The 10707-nt window shown below is 51.5% G+C and overlaps 3 protein-coding genes across 3 annotated transcripts; 1 reads left to right on the forward strand and 2 right to left on the reverse strand.

Moving 5' to 3' along the window:
* Positions 1–233: 233 nt before the first annotated feature.
* B0T23DRAFT_128345 (ribonuclease H-like domain-containing protein) lies at positions 234–2413 on the reverse strand. The gene is made up of 5 exons (XM_062832146.1): positions 2089–2413; positions 1696–2024; positions 1454–1624; positions 1356–1395; positions 234–1287 (listed from the first exon to the last, which is right to left on the reverse strand). Exons 1-5 carry the CDS (start codon positions 2324–2326, stop codon positions 392–394), a joined length of 1674 nt encoding a protein of 557 aa, XP_062694609.1. The 5' UTR covers positions 2327–2413; the 3' UTR covers positions 234–391.
* Positions 2414–3083: 670 nt separating this feature from the next.
* Positions 3084–5076, reverse strand: B0T23DRAFT_128339 (sporulation protein RMD1). Its single transcript, XM_062832145.1, has 3 exons — positions 3737–5076; positions 3320–3671; positions 3084–3257 (listed from the first exon to the last, which is right to left on the reverse strand). Exons 1-3 carry the CDS (start codon positions 4958–4960, stop codon positions 3181–3183), a joined length of 1653 nt encoding a protein of 550 aa, XP_062694610.1. The 5' UTR covers positions 4961–5076; the 3' UTR covers positions 3084–3180.
* A 1593-nt stretch (positions 5077–6669) lies between these two features.
* On the forward strand, positions 6670–10510 carry B0T23DRAFT_395217 (uncharacterized protein; the record flags this gene model as incomplete). The annotated part of the gene is made up of 4 exons (XM_062838176.1): positions 6670–6790; positions 6855–9653; positions 9704–10071; positions 10379–10510. 4 exons carry the CDS (start codon positions 6670–6672, stop codon positions 10508–10510), a joined length of 3420 nt encoding a protein of 1139 aa, XP_062694611.1.
* Positions 10511–10707: the final 197 nt, after the last annotated feature.

The following is a 10707-nucleotide window of genomic DNA, read 5'->3' on the forward strand; positions in this document are numbered from 1 at the left end:
CTGTCACCCGATTCTGCACTAGAGACCTGGATAGGTATGGCCGTGACCTCTTCAAGATCCAGCCTTGATCGATGATGAACACTGGTGCTCCCGGCTAGAGACACACAGTCAAAGCTTGTGCCAGCCGCAGACCAAAGCAACGGTATTTCTGAGTTTGGCTGGAAACCCTCATCGTTGGCTTACACCTCTTGCGGAACACCTCTCGTGTGTGCATGGTGATGTGCTCCTCCATTCCTCAAACACCATTAACAAATTACTTGTTGACATCATCACATCACAAACAATTCGGGTCCCAATCTTCAATCCATCTGAAAAGCAATGTAAATAACACACAAATCGTGCCCAAAGTCCACACAAAAAGGAGCTCATACAGGAGGTCCCGATGATCATCCTAGAGATTCCGAATCCGGGTCTTTCTGAGCGGAATCGAAGTGGGGAGCGCCAAAATTTCACCGTTGTCGAGGATCAATTTGTTTCCAAACTTTCCCCAGAAAACTGCCTCCCACGGGGGGAGACGATGAACGTCAGGTGCCTCCTGCTTCTCTTCCTCCTCCTCCTCATCACTGCCGTCACCGAAAACACTGGGCGGGGTGTCAACCATGCTTCCAGTCATACCGGAAGCGACAGAAGAACAAACACTTGACCGACGACTGATAATGCTGTTGGGCGCAAAGGGATTGAGAGTGAAGAAAAGCTTGCTTGGTTTTCTCGTCTTCATTCTCATGCTTCCGTACGTCTTTTCGGGCCGGGTCTTGCTCAACCACTGCTCCTTCTGCAGCTTCTTTGCTGCAACCTTGAGGAATGCGAGGTTGGAATACCAGCCGTAAAGACCGTGTTCTTCAGCCATCTTGTTCTGGTATTCGAATCCTCGTACTGGTGTAACAACGGGTCCTCCCTCTTCCTCTGCGGCAGATATGAACTCAATTGAAGTCTTGTGCCTGTCGAACGAGTGAGATGGATAGTTGTTGAGGGGATACAGAATCCTGCTGTCCACGATCCGAGGGAAGATGTCGTGTATTTCTTTTGTGAATCCGTCGAGTGTCTCCGGAAGTGGGCCCAAAAATGTCGAGTAAAAGTGACACAGCATGTCGAGCTGAGAGTGAATGAGCAGGATAGGTCGTCTGAGCCTGTTTCTATTCTCAGCTGCTCTAAGTCTGTCGCGAAAAGCCGAGACAAGTTGACTTCGCGAGTCACGATCCACCACCAATAAGTATGCCAAGCATAGTTCGGGCTCGATGTCGTTGGCAAAATGTCCCCCGAGGAGAGCCTCCACCACGTAGAGAAATCCTGCAAGAACAAGCGTTAGTGGAACCAGAAAGGCCTGGGTGTCATGAAGTGCTATCGGAATTGCTTACCTGACTGTCGCGTCAGTGCAATGCGGCGGTTCGTCGATCTCTGTGAGCATCGATCAGTAAATAGTCCTAGACTAGTGAATTGTGGCTGTTTCCCTGACCTCAATGGTGAGCTCTGTGCGACTGAGCTTCGTGATGTGCATGATTCGATTGTCATCTCTAAGAGTTGCGCGACAGTCCTCAAAGCAGGAGTGGACAAGTTGGCAGATGAGTCCAACTTGAAGGCTAGTAAACCGCTCGCCTGAGGGGGTTGCTAAGTGAAGAGTCTTGTCCTGTGAAGGAAGGCGGGCATGAGCTTGATGACCAGCAAGTCGACAGACAAAACCAGAAGGAGTCATCGTACCTCTTCTTTCAGCCAAGATGTGATCTGCTCATTGGCCCATGCCCGAAATTTCTGGGACTCGGCATCTAGTTTGTTGATGTCCAATGGCTTCTTGGTCTCCCAAGGCTGGAGGAAACGCTCCTCGACTGTTTGCGCCTCCCAGCGGGTCAAGTAAGGAACACCCCGTTCCCAAGCTTCGTTGAAACACCAGCCGTTTGTCGCCAACTGTTGAAGGGTGTCGTATGAAAAGGAAAACGTTCGATTGACGGTCTTTGCGATGAGTTCCGCCTGAATGTTTGCAGAGAGAAACCAAGGGGTGATGGCAAAGTTGAAGCTACGCGCAGAATATGCTGAGACTCGGAATGTCAGTTACCTCGGTGAACACCCAGGCTAAGAAATTCCCATCATACGTACCCTTTTGCTTCTCGTCGTATTGGAAACAAGTCAGGCCAATCTTGGAGATGTGGTAAACCTTGGAGTGTTCTACCAATTCATGGTAGAGCTCCTCCTTGGTCTGGTTAGCTTTGATGATAGCATCGGGATAACCGATCACAGAAAGCGAGATGAACTCGGCATCGGCAATCGCGTCAAGGATAGTGGGCAGATGGCCCCAGAAGTTGACGTTGTCGACCTCCATTTTGACAGAGATCATGATCTAAACCGCGATCTAGATGCCCATCAACGTAAGTTCCCAGGCCTGCTGCGAGCAGATCTTGGAGGACGAAGAACAACCCTTGAAAAAGAATGAGGGTAGGAAAATGATGTTCGGACGCCGAGGTGGGGTGAAAAGGTAATGAGACCCCCGTGAGGAAGATCCCAAGTGTCCTCACTGCCCAGGCAATAGAGGTACGGTAGACGTGACTTCCGTTATCGGCTTGCCTTCGTCGTACCTTCCTCGCGAACCGGAAGCTGTGCCTGCCACTTTCGTGTGCTGCACGGCAGTTCCTTCTTCGTTTGCGAAGGGAACGTCACCAACGGGCACCTGCCCAGTCCTGCCTGTTTGGTGCCTTGACCGTCCCATAGCACGTATGAATGGTTCCATAGTACCTAAGGTATCTGCCGGAACATTAGATGAAGAGTAGAGGTAGGGGATGTCACACGGCCAATCAAAGTACCGGGGAAAGATAAGAAAGAGGGCAGAGTATCACGTCTGGTTAAGATAATGAAATGAAGTCTTACTGGTATATCGTCTATCACGGGTAGTCAAGCCAGAACGAGAATATCGTTGACGCCCTTTGATCTTTTTTCTCCGGCATATCAAGGCTCTCTCTCTCTGCCTTTCTTGTTCGTCACTGGCCCTACGAAGCGCCATCCCTTCTAAATGCTATCCACCAAAGAATCCAGCCAGACAAAAACAACGTCACAACTCATCGCCTTTAGGCCCAGAACTCCTCCAGTGCTCAAAAAGATGCCCAATTCCATGCAGAAAATAACTAAAAGGAAAAGAAGTGAATCACAAAGGGACCATCCCTCTGTTGGCACTGTATCCCGAGTTGCTGTCTCCTTCTAGTCAACGCCCGCATACAAATCGACAACGATGTTTACGGCCGCCACGAGAATCTCGGCAGCAATAAGGACAATCACTATTAAGTACTAGTTAGCATAGCCCATGTTGTTGAGAGTGTATGTGTGCATGGCCGCTTACCGATCCACTCTAGCTTCTCTCCGTGACCGTGAGTTAGCTGGTCCTTGAGAACAGCCAACAGATCGGCAATGACATCCATACGCTCTGTCAGCAACTTGACACGCTGGTCCATCTCGAGGTAACTGCGCACGGCCTTGTACAATGGTTCGAGTTGTGGCTCGACCCAGAACAGCTCCGGTGTATCGAGGACGGAGCCGTTTAGGTGGATGTTGACACGCAATATGAAGAGCTCTCCAATCTGCATATTGATCTGTTGTCGACTGAGGTCGATCTTGCCCGTCAACGCAATCTGCGTGGGAATGTCCTTGCACGTCTCGATGGTTGAAGCAATGAGTTCTTCAAAGAGAGACGTCTGTGTGATAGGGTTAGCCTGTAGCCTTTTGTCAAGCACCAAGTATAGCAAGGTGAGGAACCAACCTTGACACTCTGGGCGAGAGCGTGGGAAATGGCTAGTTTCGTCATGTAGTTGTTCTTGTCTCGCAAGGTGATGAAATCGTTGTAGATCCGGGCCTGGTATTCGTGTGTGTAGTAGAAGTTGAAGTACTCCGTCTCCGTATCGTCCGGCCCCAACTTTTCCAATTCGAACTTTGCAATCTCCTTTAGGAACCGCTGTTCTTGGGCAACCGACATGCCCCATATTACCACCACACCGTACTCAAAGAGGAAGACTTCCGGAGTGTGGACTTGGATGTCGAAATCAGCCAGCGGGTCATCCGACACAGCGTTCTCGTCGCTGATGACCCCTTGGGCCACCATGTCCTGAACACCTTCCCTGGAGGTGCTGCCTCCATTGAGATTGAGGCTGATCAGGTCCTCTGTACTTTGATAACCACTGCTGTCACCTTGGGTCACCTCGCCGGTGGAATGCCTGCGAGAATGTATCGGGTCGAAATGCCCCAGCTGTTGTTGCTCCTGGGCTTCTGCCTCGGCCCGGTTGTTCTCAGCCGCCTGCTTGGGATTGTAGCTATAAGGAGTGTAGATGCACTCGTCGATCAACTTTGGGTTTGCGCCCCGACTCTTGGATCTGCTCTTGAGAAACCGCATGAGGCCGTCCATCTGGTACCTACTAGCTGTGCAGTACGCCGTCACTCTGGGCAGCCTGTCGCGGTCCGCCTTGCCGAGACGGGCAGCATCACGACGGGCCGTGGGATCCTTGATACGGGTGTACTGCGAGTAGACGTCGCGACCGCTCTCCTCGTCGACGCCATCTTCCTCCAGCTCCGGGTTGGGTAGTAGCTTGAGCTTCTGGGCGTTCTTGGTGCTACGCTGGGGGCCGATCTTGGGCAGGTGAGTGTTGCCAGCAGACGTATAGGGCAGGCCGGAATTGTGGTTGGTTCCGATAGTACCGCCGCTGTTTCGTCGTCGCATCTTGCCATTCAGGGCCGATAACATGGGGGGCCCGCCGCCGAGACCGCCAGTGCTAATGGCGGAGGAACTTGAAGGGGACATTGGCGGATGCGGTAGGCTTGGATGCGAGGCGCGGGCCTGACGGTAGGCTGCCTCGGGCTCGATGGTCTTGGTGACGGGATTGGGGTTGAAGGTGACAGTTCGTTGCGGTCTCGTGGGACGGCTGACGTCGGGAGATGATGGTGTCGTGGTGGGGAGGAGCGGTGTATTCTCTGACGGCGTATTGTTCTCCATTGTGAATGTCGTCGCGATCGACTGGTTGGTTGTTGTGATGGGTGCTGTTTTGTGGTAGACCTGGGTTTTATGTGTCTCGTGTGTTTTTGCTGAATCACCGATGGAGGACTGGTCGCACGAAGGGAACAAGCAAACTGGAGATATCGACAAGGCCACCACCTCAAGCGCCAAACGTGGATCTCTGAAGAAGCCAAAAACAATGGGTATTTATTCTGTATATCAACACACCACACTCAAGCGGAAAAAAATGCGATGCTCGCTGGTTGGGTCAGGGAAAAAAAAAAAGACCAGAAACACGAATCGTCGGCCGTTGTGGCGGACGGTGATGGAGGCGTCTGCGGAGTAGTTTTGGTGGTGGTGGTGGTGGTGGTGGTTGTTGTCTTGGGTCCGTGTCGGGTCAAGGATGGCTCAAAGGCAAGATTTGGAGCCGGCCGAGAAAGAGATCCCGTCAGTGACGTCTTGTGGCCGGTGAGATGGTCGTCCGCTTGAAACGCCAAACAGTGGTGTGTGGTCGCGGCTCCGGGGCCGGCCAATATGCTAGTGTACAGTGGACTGCCGCGCCCGAGACACCTCAGCGACCACTCACAAATCTGATTTCTTTTGCTCTTTTCAGGCAAGACTGGCCCCCACCTGGCCAATGCGACAAAGGCTTAAATTGCGGAGAACGGGCGCTAAGATGCTCCCGGTCTAGCCCGCCTGCCCAGCACAATGGGGAATGCTTCCTCCAGCGGGCACCAGCTGCAAGCTTCCCCTGTCGGGCATTGTTTTCAGAGACATCATCCGTCATCCAATGTTACACCACCTCATTATATGCGTCGTCAAAAATGGGAATAGCTTCAATTCTACCAATTCATCATGTTACTACATATCGGGTGCTACAACCCCTCTCAACATCATGATCTTACCGTATTTGGGGTCGCGGGCTCGTGGCATCGATGTTATGGCCATGAGACTTGAACATAAGTCGTTAGGATGAGGAGATGAGTAGGATAATGACCCAAATCTTGTTCGGGCGGCGGTTTCATTTCATCTGGACTTGGATTTACGGTGAACGCCCTATCACCATCTGTGGATATTTGTATGTTGACCTCCTTGCTGGGATCCAAGACTAAACACACCACAGACAATAATGGCGATGGCGACGACAACGAACTCCTCCCAGCCCTTGGTTAACATTGCCGTGCTCTATCCCTCTAAACATCACTCTTTCAGAACGTGGAGTTACGTCCAAGCGGTACCATAAATGGAATCTTCCTCTTTCTTCCCCGCCCTCCTTCTCTGGTTCATGATACTCTTCCCTCGACTCCCTTCTTCTCTCTGCATCTTAGGTCATCCTCTGCCTTTACTCTGGAGATCATTCAAAGACACTCACACTCCGCGCCAAGAAATCTACCTGTATCTCGATGGATAATTGCTGCTCTTACAGTTTCCTTCCCAGACCATCGTCCTGCGTCCGTATTCTAGTGTCTATGGAGTCGAAAGTGTCCGCAGCCGCTGTTCCAACTACACATTGTTAACCTCGACAAGAGTTCAACGCCATCTCATATCTGCCACCTTTCAACAACTTGCTCGATCAATGGCCTCCATACACTCACTGCGCCGTTATATATCAATCAGTTAGAGCTTGCAACGGTCGTATCGGAGCGATTCAAGTATCCATACACAGGATACAGACCAGGTGGTGCTCAGAGTTCCACAACACAACCACAATGAACTCGATATTTGGGCCAGCCAAATCTTGGTTTACGTCATTGCCGACATCCACCCAGGCTCTGGATCCAGAACCAGCAGCAAGCAGTTCAAACAGCTCAACACCCGGTCATAGCCACGGTGTGTACTCAGCCCCATACAGCATTATGTCGACCGAGACAGCTAACAACTTTCCAAGAAACAGCCATTGATACGTCGTCATCATCTCCGAAGAGAACCGAGCCGGACGATGAAAGTAGTTCAGATAATAACTGTTTCAACACGGCCATCCAGGACCACCTGCGGCAAAAGCCTGTCCAAGAAACCCCAAAAGAGGGAAAAGTAGACGATAAAGAACCGTTTGGGGGAAGGTTTGAGCATGTGCGCGCAGCTCATGCGAAAGAATCAAAGGGGACAGAAGACAGCGACGATGCCACGAAGTCACTCCAGGCAAATTTTGCTATACCGTTGACCAAACACGACGCCGAAGTTGGGTCTTCAAAAAGGCCTCTAGTCGTCGAAGATCTTGAGGCCTTGGGCCGTAGTGGAAGCGTCGACAGTGCGAAGAGACGGAGATTGAGCATCGGACAGCACCGGTCCGGATATTATGAACAGCTTTTCTCGAAGGACCAGCGTCAGCGCTTTAAAAGAGAACCCGGCTCGTCTCATTCCCGGATTAGAGCGCCCCTGAGACCTCTGAGTAAAAACGGGCTTTCTCGAATGAGCCCTTGCACGAGCCTGGATCAGGCAAAGTCAAAGGAGATTGCCAAAAGTATCAGGAATACGCCAACCACAGCAGGTGTTAAGGCGACGGAGAAAGTGCATCAAATCAAAGAGAGGGCAAAGGAAATTCAAGCACCCAAACGAACAGAAGAGCAAGTGGTACGAGAATTCACCAAGGCCCCTATTGACAGCATATTCGGTGACAAGACTGCAAGCAATCCCACAAACACCATATCTTCTTCGAGGGGCCAACCGACCAAAGATGCACGAAGAACACAAGGTGACAAAAATCCGGCATCAAGCCAACCAGCAACCCATCAAACAGCTCAAGCAACACAGCCGTCTCGCTCAAAGGAGAAGCCTTCGGTACCACGCCTTACGAAAGCGGACGTAGATCAATTCAATATTTTCAAGGACAAGGGTCCACAAACGAAGCATGCAAGAATAGTCAACCATCTCCCTAGCAGTTTCAACGAAGAGCGGACAGGTTACAAGTTTACAGCTCAGCGCGCCACTCATGATTTCCAACAATCAGCAAAAGAATACGAGGGACCAGCTCGGCCTTCGCCAGCCTCAAGACGCAAAAAGTCCGCCATTCCGTCATCGAGCAAGAACCCACCGGCACCGACAACCAGCATTCACGCTCTTCCACCAACCCTGACTCCAACGCTACCACCCCCTCATCACTTCCCAGCTGCTCTTCCTCCAGTTCCAGAACCAGCCCCCGATGCTGCCATCCCTCCGCCTCCTCCACCCAAGAAAGCCGTGCCCGCGCAATCCCTCCTCTCCCCCACCGATGTCATCCTACAATACGTGATCAAACAAACGAAGAAACACCCCATCTCCGAGTCCGACTCCGTTCGCCACTACCGATCGAAGGTCGTGTACACCTCCAAAAAGGAGGCCAACGAAACCTGCCGACGACGGGTGCTGAACCTACTCAAGGAGGACATCCCCTTTCAAACTGTGGAACAAGGATATGTGGGCGACCACCTTTTCAAAGGAACGATTTTTTACGAGGATGGGGACGTTCAGTTCTATTATGTGCACGAGGAGGCGGCGATGCTAGGGGACGTGCTGGAGAAGAGGGAGTTGTGGGTGGATGAGGAGGGTATGGGGATTTATGCAAAGAGGATGTGGGCTGTTTGGGCTGTGAGGTATTATCCGAGTGAGGAAGAAGAGACGAAGAGTCCGGGAGTGGGGGTGGGAAGTGGAAAGGGAAGGGTTGAGGTAGTGGATGAGGGGGATGAGGGGGATGACGAAGACGATGATGAAGAGGAGGAAGATTTATTCGGTTGTAAGGACGTTGATGGGCAGTTGAATGAAGGGGATGTTGATGCGGAAGCAGGTGAGACGCAGAAGATTAGCGAAGATCAGGATACTTCAGGTGTCCAGATGAACATGGACTCACAAACTGAGGGCCACCAAACGCAAACGGAGCCCGAGATTCACACTCAACAGGAGATTACGAGCAAAACCCAGAGCGAGACCCAAACACAGCCGGAGAAACAAACTCACGCTAGTCCCTCGACTCAGTTGGAAGGGCATCCCACAACAAACGTCCAGGGCCATCTGGATCCTCACAAAATGGATGTCGAGGGTCACTCAAGACCTTGGTCAGGGCTAAATCTATCAACCAATCCTCCCACACCAGCACAAACAGAACAAAATAATTCTAACTCAACCCAGCCTCAAAACCAGCCCACCAATCCACCACGCCCGCCCACACCCCCCTTACCCTGTACCCTCTACTCCCCACCTCCCCCCTCAACCATCTACTCCTCCTCTTCCGAGTCTGACTCAGAAGACATCTCCCACATCAGAAGAAGAAGTCTTCCTAACAACATCCCCCCACCCCCTCCTCCCCTGCCCTCCTCCACCCTCCTCACACCCGCCACCACTCTCCACGGTACTTTCACGACCCTCCGCCTCGCCAACCTTGAGGCACTGGAAATCTTCAAAGCCCTAACCAAGCCGGAGCCGCCCGCGAGGATGAACGATGTTTCGCACTGGCGGGACGAGGTGGTTCCCGAAGCGGAGGCGAGGTTCAAAGAATGGACTAACACAAATGGCCAAAATAATGATGATGATGTTGAAATCGGAAAAGACACCAACGAGCAGGGAAACGAAAATGACGGGGACGATTACTATGGAAATGTGATAGAGAAAAGACCATTCAACATAGAGTGGGAACCTGATGCGCACTTGTTCAAGTGGCGGTTTAGAAAAGTGCAGGTGTGGGTTCAGGAGTTGGAGCTGAAGGGGCCGAAGAATTTGGGGGGTTGGAGGTTAAACAGATGCCGTCGTTCGCGGTTGCAGGTCGAAGTACAGGTAATGGAAATGCTGGCGATGGACCGGCATCGATTTCGGGAGCGGCAAGGCCAAAGGCAAGGGGAGCTGGAACGGTAAAGGTGAAAGCTTCGACTGCAGCTACAGCTGCAACCACTACCCCCAATACAACCGCCCCCAGAACGGATGATGATGAGCTCGCCAACCAACACACATACTACAGAAATGCCCGGGAAGAATTAGCAGCAGCCAAGGCCAAAGCGAAGGGAAAGAAGCGTCGAAGGCCAACAAAAGAGGAGAAAGGAAAAGGTAAGGCCATTGATGTTGACCCTGTTGTTCCTAGGGAAGGCAATGGGAAGCCGGCGGTGAAGGAGGGGGAGGACGAGTGGGGAGGAATCGAGGAGGGTGAGGTCAGTGAGGAAGACTGAGAAAATGGTAGCTAAAACTTAGACATGCATGGCTTAATCTTTGAGACAAGCTTATGACTACTAGCAGAAGTTTCATAGTGGAGAATTGTATATTGATTCTATGGCGTTGAGGAGGTATGAGCGCGTTCGCACGATACTTTCTGGGTTTTCGGTAAAGGTAACGATTGTGGTGACCAAATGTATAGATAGGTAGAGGGTTTACTTGTAACCCGATCGATCTAGTTGGCGAATTTGACTTTCCTGACCCTTCTTTACAAACCAGGTGAGGGTCTAAAATTTACGGTTACAGGTCTTCGGTTCGAAGCTTACCTACAGATGTCTCGAAGTCGGCAAAGGGTTTCAACGTTCAGTGAACGCATCAAGTTGCACATTATATCCGTGGCAAGACAACAACGGCGAATCCCAAAGGCTTTGGCAGTGAAAGGGCAGCGGAATGGATACAAGACGACCAACAAGAGTATTAATCCCGTCATAAACATGTAGCAAAGAGACTTCACATCCTTATGTCGAGTATGGTTAGGTATACTGCCTTCCCACACGTCAACGTCAAACACGAAGCTTCACAGGCATGACACGACACGAGTCACTCCAAGCACGCATCTCAACGGTAGCATAGCA

This window comes from Neurospora hispaniola, assembly GCF_033458365.1.
Source record: "Neurospora hispaniola strain FGSC 10403 chromosome Unknown B0T23scaffold_3, whole genome shotgun sequence".
Classification (NCBI taxonomy): domain Eukaryota; kingdom Fungi; phylum Ascomycota; class Sordariomycetes; order Sordariales; family Sordariaceae; genus Neurospora; species Neurospora hispaniola.